At 43.3% G+C, this 27,008-nt stretch overlaps 1 protein-coding gene across 2 annotated transcripts in view; it reads right to left on the bottom strand.

Annotated features, from left to right (window-relative positions):
• WDTC1 (WD and tetratricopeptide repeats 1) overlaps window positions 1–24,909 on the bottom strand; it is a 55,762-nt gene extending 30,853 nt beyond the window's left edge. For both annotated transcript variants that reach the window (XM_070404466.1, XM_070404467.1), the window contains exons 1-3: window positions 24,538–24,909; window positions 2,153–2,300; window positions 36–119 (exon numbers count right to left, since the gene is read on the bottom strand). In XM_070404466.1, coding sequence (XP_070260567.1) covers window positions 36–119; window positions 2,153–2,200 — 132 coding nt within the window. In that variant the 5' untranslated portion in view covers window positions 2,201–2,300; window positions 24,538–24,909. The remainder of the gene's footprint in view (window positions 1–35; window positions 120–2,152; window positions 2,301–24,537) is intronic.
• Between the last annotated feature and the right edge of the window lie 2,099 nt (window positions 24,910–27,008).

Below are 27,008 nucleotides of genomic sequence, written 5' to 3'. Positions count from 1 at the left end.
CATGGGCATCTAGGGAAGCAAACTGGATCTCTTACCTGCAGCTCTGCTTCTAGGCCCAGTCGTCTGATAAAGGGATCAGTGACATGGTAGTGCCGCTCAAAGCTCAGGGCACCCCGCTCCTGGGGGACAGAAACAAAACATAGCTTCATTGATTTAATTCAACATGATTTATTATGTGCCTACTATATCTAGCACTTGTGCTGGGAACTACAGGAGTTAAAAAAGATAACAAGAAATCAGCTTGTGGGAGCTTGCACCACACTTGGGCAGGGATTAGAGAATAGAACAAAGTATGTAAGTATTAAATTGTGCTTGTTGGATTACAAAAAAAAGGAAATGTTTCCATATTAGGTTGGAGTAGGTGGGCATCAACTTTAGGACACATACTGTGTGAGATATGTGAAGGAAAAACTTGCATGGTCCCTCCAACTCTATGTTTCCGTGCCTCTAGGAAATGGTCCTTGCCCTTGAGGGCCACCAGTCTAATGAAATCATGAACGTCAAATGGACAAAGTTCCAAAAAGATTCAGGGATGCAGAGGAAAATACTACATGAAGCACAGACTAACATGCACTAAGTACATGGCTCCCACAGAAGCATACACTCGATCTTTCTGGATGGTGGTCACTTATATTTTAAAGTGGTCACTTATATTTTAAAATATTTTTTTTTTAGCATTTACAACATTTTCAAAGAACATTCTCATGTTCTTTTGGATTCCATTCTCAAGATCAGCCTGCAGGCAGACAGATGTTACTATCATTTAACAACAGAAAGTGAGGCACAGGAGGTAAAATGACTAAAGTCTTCTAAGGCAGCTAATTAGGGTGGTGGTGAGATTTAGCTCCTGACCCCAGCTTCGGGTTCATACACACACACACACACACACACACACACTAGAGGCCCAGTGCATGAAATTTGTGCACGGGTAGGGTCCCCAGGCCTGGCCAGTGATCAGGGCCAATTGGGGCCTTTTGGCTGCCGGCTGGGGCCTTTCTTTGTTCTGCACCACCCCCTGGTGGTCAGCACACGTCATAACGAGCAATCAAACTCCTGGTCTTCCAGTCGAACTCCCAAGGGGACACTTTGCATATTAGCCTTTTATATATAGAGAAGATATTTTAATTGATTTCAGAGAGAATGGGAGAAGAAGAAAGAGATAGAAACATCAATGAGAGAGAATCATTGATCAGCTGCCTTCTGCACCGCCCCCTACTAGGGATTGAGCCCTGCAACCTGGGCATGTGCCCTGACTGGGAATCAAACCATGATTTCCAGGTTCATAGGTCGATACTCAACCACTGAGCCATGCTGGCCAGGCCCAGCTTAGGGTTCTTACTAGAGAAGCACATCATGGTTTGGTGTGCATTAAACCCCTGTGCTCCTTTATTGAGGGTTTCCCTGACAAAGTCTGGGCTACCTCTCTAAATGAACTTGACTCCCTAATCATCCACTCATCTCACAGTACTGGAGTGTCTTCTATGTACATCCTGCAAAGGACAGGTGCAGGCTTTGTTTGGTACAGGAGACCCTCGAAGAAAAGTCTAAGCTGAACTGGGACTAAGACTCTCCCAGGTTCTTATATGTTCGATTTAGCAACTGGAGCCCTGGCTGGTTTGGCTCAGTGGATAGAGTGTCGGCCTGCGAACTGAAGGGTCCCATGTTCAATGCTAGTCAAGGGCACGTGCCCAGGCTGCGGGCTCGATCCCCAGCGGGCGGCGTGCAGGAGGCAGCCAATCAACGATTCTCCCTCTACCTTCCTCTCTGAAATCAATAAAAATATATTTTAAAAAATTAGCAACTGGAGCAGGACAAAGAAGCTACGTTTACTCCTGCTGCAACTCCCACACATATATATGCATGTGCCCAAGCACGCACAAACACACATAAACACACAAATGTGCACACACATGCACACCATACTGATGGTTTCCTCTCTCACTAATCTGTATTAATCTCAGCGACCCAGGTACAAGCACTTGGACAGGAGAGTCTCCATGAATTTTATTGGTTCTAGTCCAGAGTTGGTCAATAATTAGATATGTGACTTTAGGCAAGTCACCAACTCTGACCCTCAGTTTCTTTGGCTAAAAACTGGACCTGTGGGGAAGAAAGGACCTCATGCTCTGGTTTAGAGGTTTGGGTGGCTTACCTTGATCTGCCTATTAATGAGGTCTCTAGTTATGTTGACTTTTGCCATCTTCTCTTAATGGATTCAACAGAAGGAAGCTAGATAAAGATCTTCAGAACCCTTGAGCATTCCAGCAAAGCCCAGGTCCGCAGGACATACATTTAATTACCTGGGGAGGAAAAAAAATCATCAAACCTTTAGCAGCTTCAGAGTCCCGATTTCACCCCTAAAACAGCCCCCCAGCCTACCCAGTGAACTGGTTATTGCCTGTGATTTATGACACAGTGCTCAAGATCCTCCAGAGCAGTGGTCTGCAACCTTTCGGACCTCACGGACCACCAGTGGTCCGCGGACCACAGGTTGACAACCACTGCTCTGGAGGACAAGTGGCATAGGGGAGGGGGAACAATGGCTCACAGCCACAGAAAGTAATGGAACAAACACCGAATAAGTCATGTATACTTCACCAGAAAATGGGGGGTTGGATATGAGGATAAAGGAAGATAGAAGCATATCCTGAAAACAAGACCAAGGTACACAGCAAGAAAGACGTCAAGTTTCACTTGCTCAGAATGCATCTGTGGCAACCAGTCTGAAACTTTTTTTAAGTGTTATCCTTTTCCAGTTTTATTTTATTTTTGTATTTTAGAGAGAGAAAGGGAGAGGAATAGAGAGATAGAAGAAACATCAAAGTGAGAGAAACATCGATCGGCTCCCTCCTGCACTCCCCTTAGTGAGGATCTGCCTGCAACCTGAGCATGTGTCACGACCAGGAATCCAATCTTGATTCATAAGTCGATGTTCAACCACCTAGCCACATTGGCTGGGCTGAAACTTTTACACTTGATCTTAGCCAAAAGGCCGAGAAGCGATGGGCTGAAACTTTTAATTAATGCTTCAAATCTCTGACCTTCAGCTTGGTTCTCACCAAAACCAAATCAGTATCACAGACAGATCACGCAGCCCTCTAATAGATTCACAGAATCAAAGAGTGGACAGGAGATGTAATGGGACCATGTCCAATATCCAATCTGATAAAGAAATCCCTCTTCAATATCCTGATAGGTATGCTTTCAATCTTATAACCGCTTGAAGCAATCTAGTCCTGTTTTATAATTTTGATGGCTAGAAAGATCTAGTAATCTAATTTCTGATAATGTACCATAAGAAAACACAAAATGTAATCTAAAAGTTCCATAACCCTCCCCCAAGAAAGTTCTAGACCCAAGCATATTCATCAAAAATTTTGTAAAAACAAACAAAAAAATTTGCTTTTACAAGTTTATAATGATAGAGGGGTTAAATAATGTACGGCCATATTATATTATGCAGCATTAGAAATGCTACCTATGAAAGAAAAATGTTTACATCACATCATAATAACATGATGCTCTTTCAATAAATAATACTATCAGTTATTTTTTTTTTTTCATTACCATCTCTCTCGTAAACTTTTTCTTATGGAAAATTTCAAGCACAAATAAACTAGAATCTATATATATAAAAGGCTAATATGCTGTGTCCATTCCGGCAATGACGTCATATAGCAACGCCCAGCTTCCTTTCCCTAGTGACTAGCCTCCTTGGAGTTTCTTCAGCCCAGGAACACCACTTGCTTTATAGCCAGGCAGAAACATTTTACACTGTAACCAAATGTCTGAAGCGCTTTCCCATGCCTCATCTCATTTGGTCCTCACAGAAGTCCTGGAGTAGGTAGATAGGAGACTCGGTGGAATCCTATTGTCTTTTCATTAGCCGGAAAATGGAGATTTAGAAAGCTTAGAAACTTGACCTGACTGAAAAGAAGAAATGGTGGACCTTGAAAATGACTTCAGGTTTTCTCACTGTGCAGAATATAGTCAAACACTGCTGCAGTTAAACATTTTACCCTTTGTTCTCCCTGTGTGATCTATAATAATAATCTGCTTCGTGTTGATATTTATTGCTGTGTTGCTGATAATTACCTGAAAGAGAAATTGGGGTGCTTCACTGGGCTGGAAAAAGTTTAGCTAAATCAGAAAGCAGGTCTAATTAAGCAAGTTTATTCTATATCTATAAAAGGCTAAGCTGACTCGCACATGTGTGATACATATAAAGCTCTCACTGGCGCCAATTCCACACGTGTTTCCATCTGTCATTGTTGATCATGAATTTGGTTGACACTTCTTTTTTTTTTAATATATTTTTTTTATTGCTTAAATTATTACAAAGAGTATTACATATTTCTCCTTTTTTTCCCCCGCCCTTGACAATCCCCTGGCCTCCCCTACCCCCCAGTGTCTTATGTCCATTGGTTATGCTTATATGCATGCATACAAGTCCTTTCGTTGATCTCTTACCACCCCAGTTGACACTTCTATTACCGAGAAAGGGCAAATAGTGACATTAAAATATTCCTTCTAATTAATTTCCTTTCAATGTGCACGAATTCGTGCACTGGGGCACTAGTAACAAGTATAAGAATGACTTACCAAATGCCCATCACCAGCTTTGGTAATTATGAACATCTAGCTGATCAGGTTTTACTTATACTCCATCCAAGTCTCCCCTAAAGTAATTCTCAAACATATTATTTCATCCATAGACAGTTCAGTTTATATCTCTGAGAAACAAGGACAATTTTATAAAAGTAAGCATAATGCCACTATCACATCTAAAAAAATTAATAATTTCTCAGTAACATTAAATATCCAGTCCATGTTCATATTTCTCCACTTGCTCAAAAATGTCTTTTTACTGTCATTGTGATTGAATTAGGACTCAAATAATGTCCACACATTGAGTGTTGTTGTCCCTTTTAATCCATGACAATTCTTCCTCCTCTTCATTTTTTCTGTCATTTATTTGCTGGAGAAATCATGTCACTTGGTCTAGAGAATTTCCCACATTCTGGATCCACCTGATTGCGCCTTTGTGAAATCCTTTAACATGTTTCTCTGTCCCCTATATTTCCTGTAAACTAGGGTGGTAGAATGCAGGTTCAGTTTTTTTACAAGACTACTCATAGATGATGCTGTGTACTTCCTATTACATCCCATCAGTAGTCATATACCATCCTTTGCCTCTCATTTTGTGATGACAGTTATCTTTTTTTAAAATATATTTTTATTGATTTTTTAAAAATATATTTTATTGAGTTTTTACAGAGAGGAAGGGAGAGGGATAGAGAGTTAGAAACATCGATGAGAGAGAAACATCGATCAGCTGCCTCCTGCACACCCCCTACTGGGGATGTTGCCCACAACCAAGGTACATGCCCTTGACCGGAATCGAACCTGGGACCTGTCAGTCCGCAGGCCGATGCTCTATCCACTGAGCCAAACCGGTTAGGGCTTTTTATTGATTTTTTACAGAGAGGGAGAGGGATACAGAGTTAGAAATATCAATGAGAGAGAAACATCCATCAGCTGCCTTCTGCACACCCCCCACTGGGGATGTGCCCGCAACCAAAGTACACGCCCTTGACCAGAATCAAACCTGGGACCCTTCAGTCTGCAGGCCGATGCTCTTTCCACTGAGCCAAACCAGTTACGGCTCTTTTTGTGATGAAAGTTATCTTTTAAAAAGGAAATACAGGGTGTGGCAAATGTAAGTTTACAGTTGTCTGTATGTAAAATAATACAGTAATTAATATTATGCACTTACTATATACTAGAAATTGTGCTAAGTGCTTTATATTTATGCATTCATTCAAGAAATGAGCACATGCCGAAACCGGTTTGGCTCAGTGGATAGAGCGTCGGCCTGCAGACTGAAAGGTCCCAGGTTAGATTCCGGTCAAGGGCGTGTACCTGGGTTGCAGGCACATCCCCAGTAGGAGATGTGCAGGAGGCAGCTGGTCGATGTTTCTCTCTCATCAATGTTTCTAACTTTCTATCTCTCTCCCTTCCTCTCTGTAAAAAAATCAATAAAATATATTTTAAAAAAAAAAGAAAAAAGAAATGAGCACAAGAAGCATCTGTTATATGCCAGCCACTATTCTATGCCCAGGGAATACAGCAGTGACTAAAACAGGCAAGTTCCTTATTCTCATGGTACTTGCATTCTAGCAGGAGGGGATATATAAAATAAAAATAATACAAATAAAGTAAGAACATATCCAGTAGTGAAAAGTGCTATGATGGAAAAAAAACCCACACAAGTTGATATGAGAGATTGATGGGCTACTTTTAGACTCGAAGTCAAAGATGATGAGGTGCAACTGTGTGTTTTCTGGTTGCTCAGCATTTGAACCCCTTCCTATATTTTGCTAATTCCCCATCTAATGAGTCTGGTTAGAGGCAGAGCGCCCCCCACTATGAAGTAAAAATGGTGGAGACTTAAGATTCTCTTTCTGAGGCTCCCTTGAAACTAGAGTGTGTAAACACAACCCTGGTTTTGCCAACCTGGCACATCAGCCCCAGACCTTAATTGGGATCTGGTATCAAAGAGTCAGAGGACACGGAGAGTCCATGCTGGCAGCAAGGGGCAGCTACAATGGCTATGAAGGTCCAGTCAGCTGGTGATAGTGATATTAGCTATATAACGGGTGGAAGTGACTTCATGGACTGGTTCTGTGAATAATTTTGGCTGTGGGTCTTGGCTGCTACCCAGTTTCCCTTGTTCTAGCCCATTCTTCAGGCCTGGCTTTGTGGCCTTCCATGATATTTTGCAAGTTTCCCTAATATTCTTTCAATAATCAGCCAGAGTTGGTTTCTGTGGCTTACAACTACAAATCCTGCCCAACGCAGAGAGGCTCTCTGAGAAGATGACATTTAACCTGAAACATGAATGACAAGAAGTCACAAAGAACTAACTAGGGGAGGATCCTTCTGAGGAGAGAGAACTAGTGCTATGGCCATATAGAAAGACTGGCTCAAAAAAAAGCTTTCACTGTATGGTAGATGCTATTACTATCATTTTACAGATGATGAAATAAAGTAATAGACATGAAATGATTTTCACAATGCTACACAGCTAATAAACTGGAGCTGGAACTCTAACTCAGAATTGTATCCATACTATTAATTTCCTAGAGCAGTGGTCAGCAAACCACGGCTCGTGAGCCACATGCAGCTCTTCGGCTCCTTGAGTGTGGCTCTTCCACAAAATACCACGTGCGGGCATGCATGTACAGTGCGAAATTGACTTAAAACTTTAAGTAAAGCTTATTAAGTTAATTTTAGGGAACGTTGTGGAATGAAAGAAGATGTAGTGTCGAGAATTGAGAAAGGTATGTTGAGATAGTTTGGATATATAGAGAGGAAGAACGAAAGGAGATAGACGAAACAAGTATACAAGACGAATGTGGATGGGAGAGTTGGAAGGGGTCAACCTCAGCGAACGTACCTCAATCAGATTGAGGACGTTTTTAGCAAAAGCCAGCTTAGGAGTACCCTAACTAAGTTAATAACAATGTACCTACCTATATAGTTTAAGTTTAAAAAATTTGGCTCTCAAAAGAAATTTCAATCGTTGTACTGTTGATATTTGGCTCTGTTGACTAACGAGTTTGCCAATCACTGTCCTAGAGTAATGATCACTATGAGAATCCACCAAAAGAGCCAATTAAATTGTCACTACTCATTCACTAATTTTCTTAAAGCATTAACTGAGAATTTACCAAGTATCAAGCACTGCTAGACATGGAGCAGTACTGAGATAAAAGACATAGAACCTATACTAACACAGCACAGAGTCAAAGGCAAGGGGCTTTACATAAGATTGGTGTATGGCTTGGAAATACTAAAAGGAAAAATCAGAGAAACCAGACAAGTAAAAAATCACTATAACGTAGGTAAATAGTAAAATGGAAACTGGAATTTTAAAACACTATCAGACTAGTATGCAGAGGTTTCTAACACCAAACATCAAATTTAATAACTCAGTTGGCATTTCTGTTCCCTCATAAGATGAAATGATAGCATATCGGCAGATAGCTCATTCTGGGTCACAGCCCTCCCCTCTCAAGAAAACAGGAATTCAGTGCCTTTCCAGAAATGCTTATAGGCAGATAGGCACAAGTGGAAATACTTCTAAGCAGGGATTATTTAAAAGATTAACATTAGGAGGAAATACCCTCAAATCTACCAAAAACATAACTAGCGCCATACTTCAGTCCAAATAGCCTGGCCAGCGTGGTTCAGTGGTTGAGCATCTACCTATGAACTAGGAGGTCACCGTTTGATTCCAGTCAGGGCACATGCTGGAGTTGCAGGCTCGATCTCCAGTAGGTGGCCTGCAGGAGGCAACTGATGAATGATTCTCTCTCATCACTGATGTTTCTATCTCTCTTTCCCTCTTCCTTCCACTCTGAAATCAATTATAATATTTAAAAATAATAAAAAAGCATCTCAAATATAAATAATCAGATCAATAAATGGTTATCTGAATATGAGAAGATTTAATCATGGTCAAATTTTAAAAGCATTATTTTATTTTATTATTATTTTTTTTAAATATATTTTATTGATTTTTCACAGAGAGGAAGGGAGAGGGACAGAGAGCTAGAAACATCGATGAGAGAGAAACATCGATCAGCTGCCTCCTGCACACTCCCCACTGGGGATGTGCCCACAACCAAGGTACATGCCCTTGACCGGAATCGAACCTGGGACCCCTGAGTCCACAGGCTGACGCTCTATCCACTGAGCCAAACCGGTTAGGGCTAAAAGCATTATTTTAAGGAGGGCTCTGAAACAGTCAATTCTGCAGAGTAAAGAACTAACTCATAGATATGGAATGATATGAATGAATGATTTGGAATCGACAAAAGTTTTATATGTATATACACACACATACATATCTATACATCTATATATATAAAAGACTAATATACTAAGTGTCCAACTGTCTGACCGGTCACTATGACGTGCACTGACCACCAGGGGCAGACGCTCAACACAGGAGCTGCCGAGCTGCAGTGACTTGGCAGCGGTGGTTCTCGGGTGATGCACCCTGAAACTAGAGAGGAGGGAGCCCGATTCCTCGCAGGGCCATGCGATTCCACCTTCAGCAGTGGATTATGTTGTTGCTGGGGCACTGTTGGCCCTGAATCTGATTTACTGCACACTTGCCTTTGCATTCCACACCCTGTAAGACAGCAACTTTGCAGAGTGCACCCTTGCACTCCAGGACCCCTTGGGGGATGTCGGAGAGCCAGTTTTGGCCCAATCCCTGCAGGCCAGGCCGAGGGACCCACTTGCCGGAGGGAACCCCGCTCACTCCGCAGATGGCGGGGAGGGACTGTGGGAGGTTGGCTCCAGGGCGTGTCCCGCCCATCTTGCCCAGTCCTGCCCCACCGGCCACGTTTTAATTAATTTCTTTTGAATGTGCACGAATCCATGCACCGGGTCACTAGTGTGTGTGTGTATGTATATATATATATATATGGCTAAGTGATCGACTGTACATCCATCCGACCGACCAACTGACCAGCTGGTACATATGATGCACACTGGCAATTTAATTATAAACGTTGACTAGCGCATGTGAGATACATATAAAACTCTCACTGGCACCAATCGCACGCATGTGTTTTGATCTGTCATTGATTGTGAATTTGGTTGATACTTCTATTATAGAGAAAGGGCAAATAGCGATATTAAAATATTTCTTCTAATTAATTTCCTTTCAATGTGTACGAATCTGTGCACTGGGCCATTAGTATATACAGATACATACATATATACATATGTGTATATATATGATTAAACACTAAAAAGGACTACAAGGGGATTTCAATCTCTAGCCCAGCAAAGTACATAATGTTAGTGCTGCTAAGAGGCAAAAAGACTGAAATAAGTGACATTAAGGATTAAAATAAAATTGTCAATGCCCACTGTACCAAGTACTGTGCTAGACTTTGAAAATAAAGAACAAGCCAAACACAGACCCTTGTCTTCAAGAGCACACAATACGGTTGTTATTAATTGAATATCAATGGTACCAAGGCTATTGTAATCAGAGCTCCACAGAGGGACTGAGAAAGGCTAACTTAACTGAGTGACCAAAATTAATAACTAGGAAAGTAAATTCAAAAGGAACAACATGGAATGACATTACATCTTGCTTATGCTTTTTACTCATACATCTTAGAAGAAAGTACAAAAATGATTAGGGGGAAACAAACTAAACATCTGACAGTAGAGCAAGAAAAAATTTGGAAATTACTAATGAAAAAATGAGAACTTCAACAGATCACAAGCAACTTTTGATATGTAGTCTTCATTCTAAGGAAAGCACAGTTAACTTAATATACTCTTACTTAAACACTTAAAGCTCTAATAAAATTGAGGGTTAATTTGTTTTCAGAACATGAAAGTTCAATAACAACTTTCTCTAGCTAGAGTACAAAGGTTTAAGAATGATATCTGCTGTAACTTAGGCTATTGCAGGCCAGCTCTAGATGATACTCAAGGAAAAGGAAAAAGAAGAAAGCCAGTTGCTAGGAGCTGGAAATATGAAAAATATAAAAATACCTTAAGGCACAGAGGAAAACATATGACATAATATTATAAAGAAAATATGAGCTGTGATGCAGATGTTACACCTCCCAAAAGGTATTCTATTCCTGGAGCTCTAAAATGTCTTGCATGTCACCAGTTAACACCATCCCTTCCACAAACTTTTACTAGTAACTTAGGCTATTGTGAAGCTGACTCCCATCGACATATCTCTGCTATTATAAAGGAAGCTAATAAGAAAATAAAATTCACACTGGCCTGTTGCTCAGTGGTTAGAGCACTGGGCACACACTGAAGGGTCTCGGGTTCAATTCCCAGTCAAGGGTATGTACCTGGGTTGCAGGTCTGATCCCCGGCCCCAGTTAGGGGGGGCAACCAATTGATGTTTCTCTCTCTCTTTCTTCTCCTCCCTGTCCCTCCCTTCCAATTTTTCTAAAACTCAATGGAGCCCGGCTAGCATGGCTCAGTGGTTGAGCATCGACCTATAAACCAGGAGGTCACGGTTCAATTCCCAGTCAGGGCACATGCCCGGGTGGCAGACTCGATCCCCAGCAGGAGGCAGCCAATCAATGATTCTCTCTCATCACTGATGTTTCTTTCTTTTCTCTCTCTCTCTCTCTCTCCCTCCCTCTCTCCCTCCCTCCCTTCTTCTCCTTTCTTCTCTGAAATCAATAAAAAATATTTTTTAAAAAATCAGTGGAGTCCCCCGAGGATCAAGATGGCGGCATAGGTAAACACCAGAGTTTGCTGCCTCGAACAACCACTTCAAAAATACAACTAAAAGATGGAACGGACATCACCCAGAACCACAGGAAAGCTGGCTGAGGAGAGATTCTTCAACTAGAAGGAAAGAGAACAGCATACCGAGGCTCAGAGGAGGCGCAGTGTGGAAAATACAAAGGTATGGAGGTGCGCGTGGAGCAGGCTGGTGGTGGAGGGCGCGGTTGTCGTTTTCAATCAGGAAGGAGTCTCAAACTCTGAGCTCCAGATCCTGGCGAGTCTCTAGGGACTCAGACTCAAACGGGAGAAGCGGGATTGTCTGGCATCGGTCAGAATGTGAGGGCAGCTTTCTCTCCGAGGTTTGCAGTGGTTGCTGGGATTCTGAGAAGCAGAGCCTCTGGGAATGGGACTGAGAGCAGCCACAACTGCTCCCTCTGCCCGCCCTGTTGATCCCGTGCGACCCGACCCACCCAAGCCCTGCGCAGAGCCAATTGCTGGATAGCCTCAGGCAAAGGCTAGATTAGCACCTCTCTGGAGGACGGAAGTTTTCCCACTGCAGACACAGCTGATTCTCACAGCCAGTCGGCCTGGAGGTCAAATCCCTCTAGTATTAACTACAACAATCAAGGCTTAACTACAACAAGACTGCGCACAAAGACCACTAAGGGGTGCACCAAGAAAGCGTAAAAAATGCGGAGACAAAGAAACAGGACAAAACTATCAAGGGAGGATATTGAGTTCAGAAACACACTTTTAAGGTCTCTCAAGAACTGTCTAGAAGCCGCCGATAAACTTATTGAGATCTACAAGAAATCTAATGAGACCCTCGATGCTGTGATAAATAACCAACTAGAAATTAAGCATACACGGACTGAAATAAAGAATATTATACAGACTCCCAACAGCAGACCAGAGGAGCGCAAGAATCAAGTCGAAAATTTGAAATGCGAAGAAGCAAAAACACCCAACCGGAAAAGCAAAATGAAAAAAAAAACCCCGAAAATACGAAGATAGTGTAAGGAGCCTCTGGGACAGCTTCAAACGTACCAACATCAGAATTATAGGGGTACCAGAAGATGAGAGACAGCAAGATACTGAAAACCTACTTGAAGAAATAATGACAGAAAACTTCCCCCACCTGGTGAAAGAAATAGACTTACAGGTCCAAGAAGCACAGAGAACCCCAAACAAAAGGAATCCAAAGAGGACCACACCAAGATACATCATCATTAAAATGCCAAGAGCAAAAGACAAAGAGAGAATCTTAAAAGCAGCAAGAGAAAGAAACTCAGTTACCTACAAGGGAATACCCATACGACTGTCAGCTGATTTCTCAACAGAAACTTTGCAGGCCAGAAGGGAGTGGCAAGAAATATTCAAAGTGATGAATAGCAAGAACCTACAACCAAGATTACTTTATCCAGCAAAGCTATCATTCAGAATTGAAGGTCAGATAAAGAGCTTCACAGATAAGGAAAAGCTAAAGGAGTTCATCACCACCAAACCAGTATTATATGAAATGCTGAAAGGTATCCTTTAAGAAGAGGAAGAAGAAGAAAAAGGTAAAGATACAAATTATGAACAGCAAATATGCATCTATCAACAAATGAATCTAAGAATCAAGTGAATAAATAATCTGAGGAACAGAATGAACTGTTGATTATAATAGAATCAGGGACATAGAAAGGGAATGGACTGATTATTCTTGCGGGGGGGAAGGGGTGTGGGAGATGCGGAAAGAGACTGGACAAAAATCGTGCACCTATGGATGAGGACAGTGGGTGGGGAGTGAGGGCGGAGGGTGGGGTGGGAGCTGGAAGAAGGGGAGTTATGGGGGGGGGGGAAAGAGGAACAAATGTAATAATCTGAACAATAAAGATTTAATTTAAAAAATAAATAAAATCAGTGGGAAAAATATCCTCAGGTGAGGATGAACAACAAAAATAATTAAATAAAATTCAATTAACAATTCAATTTGGAGGAATTAATCTACTTCATAACAAAGGGTACCAGTAACATAGCCTGAGCTCAACCAGCCTTAGAAAAAAGTACACCTGGAGAAAGTACTCATCTGGAACCAGGGATTGAATGCTAATATCCCAAACACACATCAGGAACCACCTATTTCACGTGTGCCATGTCCTTGTTCGGGCTCTGGATAATGTGGCAGAAAGAGAAACAGACTTAAAATACTTACTGAATTCCAGCTTTCTCATTGTGTCAATGAGTACATTCCAAAACAAAATACTTAGCCCTTCTGAGTTTCAATTTTCTTTTTTTTTTTTTTAATCCTCATCTGAGGATATTTTTCCATTGATTTTTAGAGAGAGTGGAAAAGAGAGGGAAAGACAGAGAGAAATACCGATGTGAGAGAAACATATCAATTGGTTGCCTCCTGCATACACCCTGACCAGGATATGCACCAAAATGTTTGCTCTCTGGTAGGACAACAGGTGTCTTTTTCTCTCTGTTCCTATGTATTTTCCAAGTATTGTAAACACTTGCTGCTTTTATAATAATATAAAAATAGCTGTTAGGAACCAGCTTTGGACTGAAAAAAACACGAGTTGGAATATGGCTCTACTACACACTAGGGTGTGTGATCTTGGGCAAAACTATTTTGCTTTAAGTTCCTGGGTTGGTTTTTTTCTTGTTTTTGTTTTTTTAACCTGCCATGTAGGTATATGTACTAATATCTATCTCAGGATTATTGGAAACATTAATGAGATGATACATTGTAAAACAGTACAATACCTGACATGTGGCAAGTGTTCAAGAAACACTTCACCTGTTACATGAAGATAATAGTACCTATGTTAGTGCTGTTGTGAGAATTACATGACACAACTGGATAATTTACTAAGTGTGAGTGACAGTATTATTTCCGTTAAGAAAAAAATTGTTTAAGAAAGCTTCCTCTAAGACAGTGGTTCTCAACCTTCCTAATGCCGCGACCCTTTAATACAGTTCCTCATGTTGTGGTGACCCCCAACCATAAAATTATTGTCGTTGCTACTTCATAACTGTAATTTTGCTACTGTTATGAATTGTCATGTAAATATCTGATATGCAGGATGTATTTTCATTGTTACAAATTGAACATAATTAAAACATAGTGTTAATCACAAAAACAATATGTAATTATATATGTGTTTTCTGATGGTCTTAGGCGACCCCTGTGAAAGGGTCATTCGACCCCCAAAGGGGTCTCGACCCACAGGTTGAGAACCACTGCTCTAAGAGAACCGTCAATGTGAAAGGGACGCATCAATTGGTTACCTCCGCACACATCCCGACCAGGGCCAGGGACCAAACCTGCAACTGAGCAATCCCTCTTACCTGTGGACCCAACACAATGGACTAATGGACTGCAACTAGCCTAATGCTGACCCAGACCCAGCTCCACCATGGAATGGAGACTTTTTCTTTTAAATATATATAAAAGACCCACTTTGGTCGGGCTGGCATGGATGCTGGCTTTGCTTCTAGCTCTACTAAATTCCCAGCTGCTCATCTTTCAGGACTGGATTAAGTGAAATGGGACTTTAGCAACACAGTGATGTAATTCCACGCAAATAATAATAATAATAATAATAATAATAATAATAATAAGGAAGGCAGGCAGGCAGGCAGGCAGGCAGGCTTCTCTTGACCTGGCTGGTGTGGCTCAGCTGCTTGGTATCATCCCGTGCACCAGGAGGTTGCTGATTTGATTCCTAGGTTTCAGGCTCGATCCCCAGTAGGGGGCATGCAGGAGGCAGTCTATTGATGCTGCACTCTCACATCGATGTTTCTCTCTCTCCTTACCTCTCTCTGAACTATTTTTTAAAAAGAAAGCCTCCTCTTAGCCCTGGCCAGTAGCTTAGATGATCAGAGCATCGACTGGATACGACAAGGTTGTGAGTTCATCTCTGGTCAGAGGACATACAAGCAGCAATCAATGAATGCATAAATAAGTAGAACAACAAATCAATGTCTCTCTCTCTCTCTCTCTCTCAGGGAAAATAACAACTTCCTCTCAAAAAGTTAAACATAGTCTGGCCGGTGTGGTTCAGTGGTTGAGCATCAACCTATGAACTAAGAAGTCACGGTTCAATATCCGGCTCAATTCCCAGTGTGGGGCATGCAGGAAGCAGCCGATCAATGATTCTCTCTCATCATTGATGATTCTATATCTCTCTCCCTTCCTCTCTGATATCAATTTTTTTTTTAAAGTTAAACATAAAGTTAGTTACCACATGAACCAGAAATTCCACTCCTAAATATATACCCAAAAGAAATGAAAACCTGTCCACATGAAGACTTGCGTATGAATGTTCACAGCAGCATTGTTTATAATAGCCCAAAAGTAGAAATAACCCAAGAGTCCATATCCATCAATGGACAAATAAAATGTGGTTGATCTATGTAATGGAATATTATTCAGCCATATAAAGGACTGAAGTTCTGACTCATGCTACAACTTGAAAACATTGTTAAGTGAAAGAAGCCAGTCACAAAAAGATACATATTGTATGAATCCATTTATATTAAATATCAAGAATAGTTTACATAAAGCTACAGAGACAGAAAGATCAGTGGCTGTCTAGGGTTGAGGGAGAAGGTGGGAGTAATGGGGAGCAGGTGATGAAAATGTTCTGGAATTAGATAGTGGTGATGGTTGTACCACTTTGTAAATATATTAAAAACTGCAGAATTGCCCTGACTGGTTTGGCTCAGTGGCTGGAGCGTCGGCCTGCGGACTGAAAGGTCCCAGGTACAATTCCGGTCGGGGGCATGTGCCTTGGTTACGGGCACATCCTTAGTGGGAGGTGTGCAGGAGGCAGCTGATCGGTGTTTCTCATCGATGTTTCTGACTCTCTATCCCTCTCCCTTCCTCTCTGTAAAAAATCAATAAAATATTTTAAAAAAAAACATCAACTGCAGAATTATATACATTAAAAGATTTTATGACATGTGAATTATATCTCAATTATAAAGAAGTCCCCAAACCCTTTCCTCTTTTCTCTACTGCAAAATCACAACTTATGAAAAGAAAATTTAGTCTTTACCCTTTCCTTTCTTTGTGTGACTCCTACCTTGAACTGTAGTTATTTATGTGGCTTCTTTCTTAAAACACTAAAAGCATCCTGAGGGCCAGCTCTTCATCTGATTCATCTATTGATCCTTTTAGGTCTCCAAGGAGTGATATGGGCTTAATGGGTGCCAATAAATACTTACTGAATAATAGCACGACTACCTTACATACATGTAGTGTTTTATACCTATCAGAGTACTTTGGGTCATGCTTTTAATTTGAACTCTACAACAATCCTGTGAGGAAGCTATTATCATCCCCATTTAACTAGGGAGAACTGAAGCACAATGTTATGTGGTGCTGAGGAAGAAGTACTGGACTGGCATCTACAGTCTGTGCTCCAGGCCAGGCTTTGCCTCTCACTGGCTGTATGACCCGCAGTGAGGCATTTCACTTTGCTAGCCCATTTTCCCATCTGTAAAATGGGAGGTAGACTAGGAGATGAGCTACAAAACCCCTTTCAATGCCACTCTCCTGATTCTAAGGACACACTGCTAGGTAGTAGTAGGGAGTGGAGCTTGAACTCCCATCTTTCCTCTGGGCATGCTGCCTCCCACAGCAGGGAATTGCCCTAAGCAGGAGTGACAACTGACCCCTTTTCAACATTATGAATTATGCAAAAGATGTATGCACGTTTCCTTTCACTATTTGTGGTGGTTTTCCTGTTGGAGCATTCCTATGGTAAAGAAAGATAAATGCACTTCCGATGCCTAAAGCTCATTGGAACTAGCAAAATAAAATAAAATGAGTTGGGCTGTGGAGTCTGAGACACCTAAGGTTCCAATTCCAGTTCTGCTACCTACTTTCTATGTGACAGCATTTCTAAACCTGGGTTTCCTAATCTGTAAAACAGAGATAGTAATGCCTACCTTTGCAGAGTGATAAGAAGTGGAAGAGCCATACATATAAAATACCTGCCACTGAGCCTGGTAAATATTTATTGAACAGTCTAAGCATTTTACAAGTGTCATCTGACTACTACTCATAACAACCCTATGAGACAGGTACTATTATTATCCTCATTTTACAGATGAAGGATCTGAGGCATAGAGAAGGTCATTTGCCCAAAGTTAGAGTCATTAAATGAAGAGTCAAACTGGACAGTTTAATTGCAGGACCCATACTGTTGGCCATTAAAAAAAGTTACTATTCCCATCTGTAATCAGGCCATGTCCAAGTAGTCTTGCATAAAAGACATTTTGCCTCCTACCATTCGTTAGGGTTAAGCTAAGGAATCACAATCACCTTGACTCTGCTGGTCTCAAACACAATAAACACTACGGTGTCGGGTGAATTTCCCGCCAAAATATAAGATGGCGCGGGCAATTATTTAGGTTTCCCGCGCAAAATCAGAGTTAGTTTAAAATGCCTATATCTTTTGAAGTATGGGTTCGATTGAAATGAAATTTTCAGTTTCTTGTGTAAAAAATGAAAATTTATTCAATCACAGACATTTTTTTATCTATTCAGTACATAAATAATTCGATATATATAAACTAAATACGAAAAACCCAAAAAATACTTATTACCTAAAAATATACACATATTTTTAAAGTTTAAAATAAAATTTTCATAATAAATCAAAACAAAACATATCTCATTTGATTTCTCTTTGCATGGTGAGATATCCAGGGATATCGGTTACAAAATGAGAAAACAATACATTGGTACCCTAACGGTATTGTACTCGACCAGTGCCATAAAGTGTTCTCTACTTACAAGGGATTTTTATGATACCTATTACCCCAATGGGTATGAAACGGTTCGCATACGCAGGTAGGTATCTTTGTGAACGGCAAACAAACAAATATTTGGTAATACGCAGTTACAATCGGCCCGAGTTTACACGTTTCCCGCACTCCACCGCAAATCTATATGAACCGAGTTAAGACGGCTCCCGCGGAGTACGCGCAATTCACGCGAGCCGACTTAACTCGTTTCCCGCAATCCAAGTGTTAAGAGAGCATTTCAGATAAACACCAATCAGAAAGGATATATGCACCCCTATGTTCACAGCAGCACAATTTACAGTAGCTAAGATTTGGAAACAGCCTAAGTGCCCATCAGCAGATGAGTGGATTAAAAAACTGTGGTACATCTGCACAATGGAATACTACGCTGCTGTAAAAAAGGAATTCTTACCATTTGCAACAGCATGGATGGTTCTGGAGAGCATTATGCTAAGTGAAATAAGCCAGTCAGAGAAAGATAAATATCACGTGATCTCACTCATTTGTGGAATATAATGAACAATATAAACTGATGAACAAAATAGATCCAGAGACAGAGAAGCATCGAACAGACCATCCAACCTCAGAGGGAAGGCAGGGGAGGGGGAGTAAGAGATAAACAAAAGGACTTATATGCATGCATATACACATAACTAATAACTAATGGACACTGACAGTAAGCAGGTGAGGGCATGTGTTGGGGGGTGGGAGCAGCCAGTGAGAGGTCAATGGGGGAAAAAGATATATGTAATACTTTAAACAATAAAGAATTTAAATTAAAAAAAGAGAGAGTACATTTCAGGGTCATTGACTAAGTTGGCACAAGGACAGCATCTAAAAAAGGTGTGCTCTGTAGGATAGGCCTATCAGCAAAGCGTGTTTGGAAAAGTTCTTTGACATCTTTGAGGCTCCAGGCTCAAAAGAGGTGTCCATATGCGGCTGACAGAAGCTTTTTAGGTGGAAGTCCATCCTGAGAAATCTTTCATTTGTGGGAGACTCTGGATGAAAACTAACCTTGATGTCTTCTCTGCCTGAACAGGTTCTGTTTTGCCATGTGAGCTTTGTGAAATTAATTTCCTTGATGTTTTCAGAAGTTTGCTTTTCAGTGATCACAGCTAATTCTCCTGCCTTCTAGGGCCACAATTACCTTCTGATAGTAGAAGAGAACAGAAAGAGAAAAGGGAGCATATTTTGATAATGCTGTCTTCTCTCACTGTTTTTATGAGCATCCACAGTCTTGGATTTTGCCTTCTTTACCCTGCTATGACTCAAAGTATTTCTCATAAGGAAGCCTTTGAAGTTTCACCCTCTAACTTTACTCCTAGCAGAAAGGTCAAGGGACATTAAGCCAATCAATGTGGAAATGCTTCCTTCTATTTCAGTTATAGCTGTGTTACATACAGATGTCTGACTCAAGAGGGAACAGGTAAGTCATCAGCACCCGAACAGGCCTCAACTTATGAAGTTACCTGACCAGAAATGCCTGAAAGGCTCTCTAAAAGATTCTGGGATAGCCCTAGCTGGTGTGGCTCAGTAGATAGAGCGTCAGCCTGTGGACTGCAGGGTCCCAGGTTCAATTCCAGTCAAGGACACATGCCCAGGTTGCTAGATCCTCAGTAGGGGGCATGCAGGAGGCAGCCTATCAGTGATTCTCTCTCAACATTGATGTTTCTCTCTCCCTCTCCCTTCCTGTCTGAAATCAATAAAATATTTTTCAAAAATAAAAAGTTCTAGTATAAGCACAGTTCTATGCTATCTGAAAATAGAATCTGGAGGTTATAAACAAGGACGAAATTCTACCATGGTCCTGATCCTAACACTGCCTCCGAAGAGCCTCTATATAGGTCTGATCCTGTTCTGTGCTCCCGAATCCCAAGAAATGGGTTTAATACCTCCCCAGATGGCTACAGGGAGATTAAGGGTTATTATTCTTGGCATCTAGTTCTATCACAGCTCTAACAATTGTGACCTTGCTCATCCTAAAGTAAGACTTTAAATTAAAAATGCAAACAGTGATCCCTGATTCTGACTGTAGAGTAGGGTGAGAATTTTCTTTCTACAAGGCCTCTGGCACTAACTCCTATACTCCAACCTGTTGACTGAATCCTCCTCCTTTTTTTAAAAAATATATTTTTATTGATTTCAGAGAAGAAGGGAAAGGGAGAGAGAGATAGAAACATCAATGATGAGAGAGAATCATTGATTGGCTGCCTCCTGCAGGCCTCCTACTGAGTACCAAGCCCCAACCCAGGCATGTGCCCTTGGCCAGAATCGAACCCGGGGCCCTTCAGTCCGCAGGCTGACGCTCTGTCCACTGAAACAAACCGGCTAGGGCTTGAATCTTCTTATTCAGGCCTCAAGTTTTTAAGGTATTAGTCACTAATGCCACAAAGCCCTTCGAGGAGTCGGCAGCTATTACTCCAGAGTTCTCAGGGTTTCAGTCAGGTCTGAATTCACCCTGAAGAAACCAAAGTATCCCTTTACTCCCAAGACTAGAGTCTTGAGGGCAACCAGTGAGGTCTAGTGAAAAGCATATATTACATCACTTAGTCCTCATAAGCCCATTGTAAAGTGGGTGCTGTCACAAGTCTCATTTCACAAAGAAAACTAGCTCAGAGAGGACACAGGATTGACCCTAGGTCACACATTTAAGAAAGTGCAGACATAGGCTCAAATATCAGCCCTGTTTAAAACAAAACCAAACCAAACCAGCCTACTACTACTTGCTATGTAACCTCCAGTATATATTTTTTAAATTTTCTGGAATCTCAGTTTCCTCATTTGTAAAGTGGGGATAACAATACCTGAGGATTAAATGAGATATTATAGGAAAAGTGTCTAGCAAGTGCCTGGCACAAAGTATTGGTTTTTTACAGATCAAAAGAATGGGACTTTGACATAATTTTCACATAACAGAATTCAGAGTACTAAAAGATCACTTAGTCCAATTACCAACATAAATATGAACTTCTCTACTATATCCATGATAAGAAGTGGCAAGGCCTCTCCTTGAATACCTCCAATAGTGGGTAACTCACTCCCTCATAAGGCAGCCCATTTTACTTTTGGAAAGCCAAATTCTCTCCTATCAAGCTGCCTCCCCTCTTGGAATTTCCATCCTTTGATCCTAGTTCTGCCTTCCAGAATCACACAGAGAAAGTCCAGTTCCCTTTCCACGTGACAGATCTTCAGGTATCTGAAGGCAGGTATCATGTTTCCCAGACTCTAGCTTTGGTCCTTTCAGCTCTTCCTCATGTGTCACAGGCCTAGAAGTGACAGATCTGGGTTTGAATTCTGAGCCTTCCCCTTACTAGCTGTGTGACCTTAAGCAAGTTATTTAAAATCTCTGAAGCTGTATCTTTTTTTGTGTTTTTTGTTGTTAGTACTCACCCGAGGACATTTTTCCATTGATTTTGAGAGATAGTGGAAGAGAGAGGGAAAGACAGAGAAATATCAAAGCCTCCTGCAAGAGCCCTGACCAGGCCCTGGGCCGGGGAGGAGCCTGCAACCAAGGTACATGCCCTTGACTGGAATCAAACCTGGGGCCCTTCGGTCCACAAGCCGATGCTCTATCCACTGAGCCAAACTGGCTAGGGCTGAACCTGTTATCTTCATATGTATAATGCAGAAAATGATTTTCACCTCACAGGGCAGTCATGAGGGTTAAATTAGTTAAAGTAAGAACACTACTTAGGACAGAACCAAACAAATAGCAGTCACTTTTTAGGATGTATGTCAACTAGTATATCTCTCTCAAAGTAAATCAGAGTTAAACATAACACCAAGGGACTGGTTTCTGATGGCAACTGGCAGGGCTTGGGTTTTGAAGAGCTGCCTGAGAAGAAAGCACAGCCTAGGAGCTATGTGGGCCATCTGCAATGGCAGCCCAAAGATGCAGTGGAGAATCTGGAAAGGGGAGGATGAAGAAAGATAAAAACGGGATGTATCATTAAACCAAAGAAAAGGTAATATCACCATTTACATGCTGTCTATTACTTCCTCTCTGAAACCCAGGATGCCACCTGTGAGCCACATTTCCTAATTCAGAAAGGAGAGAAGAAAATAAAAATAATTAAAGTCACAGTTCTACATCTTCCCAGTAGTTGGCCCCTCCAGATCCACAGATGTTTAGTGGGGACCTTCAGTTATATCCTTTAAGATCCTGAAGTTCAGGTGTGTGAAAATACCCTTCACAGGATGTCCCAGGAGTCAATACTGACTTTCTTCCCGCTAGAAAAATTGTCAGCTGTGTGATCACTCTAAAACTCAAAACTGGCAAATCGGAAATGTTAATACCATCACCATACTCTACACATATTAACTTTCTGTCAGTAATCCCAAGGGAAGGAATCCCAGGCAGAAATATGAATTGTTGTTCAATTATTCTGCAGTGTTGACCCAAAGCACTGCTATTACAAATTGAGGTGTGACTTGAACATAAGTGCCCCCAAATAGGTCAAAAGAAGGAAGGATAGCTGGACCCCAGAATTATTAAAGCAGCATGATCACAAACTATGGCAGAAGAGGTAATTCCTGCCTGCCAATGAAACACCATAATCTGTAATGAAGAAATCCACTGTTAGTCTCAGACTCAGCCCAAAGGAACCCTAACAGTTACCCTTAGTCTGTCCTAGAGGATCTATCAACAGCCAAGATTCAATTAAATCCCTAAAAAATATAGAAATTACAGCCCTGGCTGGTGTGGCTCGGTTGGTTAGAGCCGTGGTCGGCAAACTGCGGCTCGCGAGCCACATGTGGCTCTTTGGCCCCTTGAGTGTGGCTCTTCCACAAAACACCACATGCGGGTGCACATGTACAGTGCGATTGAAACTTCATGGCCCATGTGCAGAAGTCGGTATTTTGTGGAAGAGCCACATTCAAGGGGCCAAAGAGCCGCATGTGGCTCGCGAGCTGTGGTTTGCCGAGCCGCAGTTTGCCAACCACTGGGTTAGAGTATAGATCTGTGCACTGGAGAATTGCAGGTTTGATTCCCAGTCAGGGCACATACCCAGGTTGCAGGTTCCATCCTGGGTCAGGACGGGTACAGGAGGCAATTAATCAATGTTTCTCTCTCACATCCATGTTTCTCTTCTCTCTCTCTCTCTCTCTCTCCCTCCCTCCCTCCCCCTCTCTCTAGGATCAAGAAAAAACATATCCTTAGGTGAGGAGTAAAATAAGTAAGTGCATAAAAATTACAAGGAAGAATAAGGCAGAACGCAAACCAGAAATAGCCTTAAGTAGTTCCTTCTCCTAGTGAACAGAGACTGACCGCTCAGGACTGTAAGGCACAGAAAAGCTCAGCGCAGGCCACTGGGAGTACCTGTGCCCTACGTGGGGATTTCATAATGTCTCTAAGTCAAGACATGCCCTCAGAATAGTTTTCTTCTCAAATCTGTTTCAGGCTTTGCTAAAAGGAAACTCTTAACTGTCACTTCACCTGGGAAGAATGGGGAAGCTACCGCCAACCTGCCAGGCTTCTGCACTCACTGGGAAACTTTCAAGTTGCTCCGCCGCTACCTCGGGAAGCTAAAGGAAGTCACCGAAGAAAAGGAGTTGGGGGGAAATAGTCAAATGAGGCTGCCAGGCATTAATCCGAAGTCCCCAAACCTTTCTGTAGAGACCCTGGTACACCCGCAGAGCAGGCGAGGGCACTAAGCCGATGCCACCTGGCAGGCAAAGGGGCGTCCACTGCAGATTTCGGGAACAAGAGTCGGACCCTGCAGATTCGCAGCCTCTCTTCTACCCACACTTTCTATTTACTCTTTTAAGTGACTAGTGAATAGCCCGCCCCGTCCCAAGTGAAGGCCCTTTGTACCGGCGAGAGAGTCGCCTGGTGGGAAAGCCTTGGCAGAGTTCAGTTCGGTGCCAGGATGGGTCACTGAAGGCATCTGCGGCTGCCAGAAGCCTGGACCCGAACACACGACGAAAGGGGGAGAGAGAGAGAGAGAGAGAGAGAGAGAGAGAGAGAGAGAGAGAGAACACACGAACAGAAAGAAAGGAAAAGGAAAAGGAAAAGGAAAAGGAAAAGGAAAGGAACTAAGAGAATAGACCAGGTAAATGGTGCCCTCTCGGCACTTCCACCTGCCCCGTCCTCCCGGAGAATCCGCGCCAGATCAGTTGTCAAACAAAAACTCCGCAAAAAGTCCCGTGATGGGACGCCTTCCCCCTCTCCCGCGGCAGAGCCTCTCCGGACTCCGAGCCTTCCCCGACGTCCCGGCCGGCCCTCCGTGCCCACCCCGCCCCGGCCCACTCTGCCCTCCGCGCCGGCGAGGCCTGAACCCTTCTCGGGACCCCCGGAGCCCCGCGGCGGGCGAGCTCAGGCCCCCGGGCCGGCAGCGCTGGGGCCGGCCCCGAGCGAGGGGCCCGTGTGCCGGGCTGCGGGGCCAGTCCTCGCCTCGGCGCCCGCGGAGGGCAGGGGGCGGCGGCTCCCCGTACCTGTCAGGCCTCTTCCCAGGACCGGCGGCGGCGCAACTTCAGGAGCCCATGTCGGTCGGGGGGCCCGGCCCCTCTCCCGGGAGCGGGGGGGGGCGCGGATCCGGGGAGAGGGCTGGGCGGCCCAGCAGCTCTAGCCCCTTCCCATGCTCTCCGCCCGGCGCCTGGCCGGGGCCGGACAGCGCCTCCGCCCGCCCCTGCGCACCGTCTCACACCCGCGCTCACACACACTCACACTCCCTCGCGCGCTCTCACACGCACTCCCCTCCCTCCGCCTGCTCTGTTTATCTCCTCCAGCTGTCTGGGGACCCGGGAGAAGCCCAGCACTGCGCCTGCGCCGCGCAGTCTCCGCCCCGCCCCGCGCCTCGCAGCCGGCCGCTACGCTACGGAGAGAGCGCCCGGCCGTTCCCGGAATGGCGAGCCGGGCTCCCCCCCCACCCCCCTCGCGCCCGGTCAACGTCTGCGGCCGGTGGCGCCCACTAACCTGCTAGTGGAGGAGCCCCGCACGGTCGCGACCAATCCACTTTGCCGCTCGCCGGACCGGCAGCCAGTGGGCGGGCGGGAAAGCCGGACTAAGCCCCGGAGCATCCTGGGAGTCGTAGTTTTTCCTCCATCGTAGAACTGCCGCTGGGTGCCATCCCCACCCCACCCCACCCAGTTGCCATTAGTTACGCAGACGCACCTCCCACCCTACATCCACGTAAAACGCTCCCTCCCGTAGCTTCTGGGAGAAACCTCGCGCTAACCCTTTGCTCCCCAGAGCCCGACACAATCTAAGAGCCTCCTCCTGCCTTCCTCAGAGCCCCTAGAATTGCGGGACCCTCAGGCTAGGGCCTCAGGGTTCCCCAGAGCCAGGCTCGGCATATTCCTTCCAGCTCTGAGAGGTTGACAGTCCTCACTCTGTCTCCAGGGTCTGAAGGAAGAGAATAAAAGGGAATCCGTTCTACACAGAGTGGCCTGGAGGGGAGCCAGCCACACACACGCTCCGGGAACCCTCAGGCTGATGCGAGAGATGAGATACATTTGAGACAGGTGGGGCACTGCTGTTCCCACCTTTGATGAAGAGATGCGGTAGAGCCTTTTTCTCTCCTTTTCTAAGGAAGTTCCCAAGGTGACGAGGAGGGCATTCTGCTTAACTTCTGAAGGCAAAGACCAGGCCCCACCCATGAGGAGCCTCCAGTCAGAAAAGGCGGTGTCATCTGAGAATGGAAGCTTATCACTCATTCACCAGGGGGTGCCATTTTGTGGGGTAATAACACTTTGCTTTTATTGAGCATTTACTATGTCAGCACTGTATTGAGTACAGTCCCTTAAATAGGTACTAGTACTCTCCATGTTTTGCAGACAATGTAGCTGAGGCATAAAGAGGTTAAAAGCAACTTGCTTAGGGTCACATAGCTGATAAGGGACCAAGCAGAGATTCAAACCCAGATCTGCCTAACTCCAGAGTCCAAGTTCTTGAGCACTACCTGTCCCTCCAGTGAGAACCAAGCAGCACCCACCCTCAGTCATGCGACATTTAACGATAGGAATATGTATTGAGAAAGGTGTCGACACTGATTTTGCCGTTGTTCAAACATCACAAACCTAGTTGGTATAGCCTACACACCTAGGCTGTGTGGTATATCTTATTGCTCCTAGGCTACAAGCCTGTATAGCATGTTACTGTACAAAACAACACAAGATTAAATCAAGCATAAGAGCAAATAATTCAATCAAGAGACACGGTAAGCATGCCTGGCTAGCGTGGCTCAGTGGTTGAGCAGTGACCTATGAACCAGGAGGTCACGGTTCAATTCCAGGTCAGAGCACATGCCCAGGTTTCGGGCTTGATCCCTAGTGTGGGGCATGCAGGAGGCAGCTGATCCATGATTCTCTCTCATCATTGATGTTTCTCTCTCTCCTTCTCCCTCTCTGAAATCAACGAGAGAGAGAGAGACAGAGAGAGAGAGAGAGAGAGAATATGAGCATAACCAATGGATACAGACAGTAAGGGGGTGACAGCATGTACTGGGGGTGGGAGCAGCCATGGAGAGGTCAATGGGGCGGGGGGGGAAGGAGACTTATGTAATATTTTAAACAATAAAGAATTTAAATTTTAAAAAAAGAAAGAGAGAGAGACATGGTAAACATAAGATGTATGAGGCTGTTACTACCAGAGCAACATGACATACTGTTTTACAGCATACATTTTTTTTATAAATAGGAAGAGTACACTCTTAAATAATAATAAAAAGTATAGAAAATACATAAACCTGTGACAGTTGCTTATTATTATCATTCTCAAGTATTATGTACTATACATACATAACTATACGTGCTATACTTTTATATTATTACGGGCAGTGCAGTAGGTTTGTTTAGCCAGCATCACCACAGACTCATGAGTAATGCATTGTGCTACAAATTTACTGCCGGCTACGATCTCATTAGGCAATAGGAATTTTTCAGCTCCATTATAATATTATTATGGG

This window comes from Myotis yumanensis, unplaced genomic scaffold (assembly GCF_028538775.1).
Source record: "Myotis yumanensis isolate MYYU_CA2020_CCGP unplaced genomic scaffold, mMyoYum1.0.hap1 SCAF_2, whole genome shotgun sequence".
Taxonomy (NCBI): domain Eukaryota; kingdom Metazoa; phylum Chordata; class Mammalia; order Chiroptera; family Vespertilionidae; genus Myotis; species Myotis yumanensis.
The sequence above is the reverse complement of the archived record's forward strand: the minus strand, read 5'-3'. Positions and strand labels throughout refer to the sequence as shown.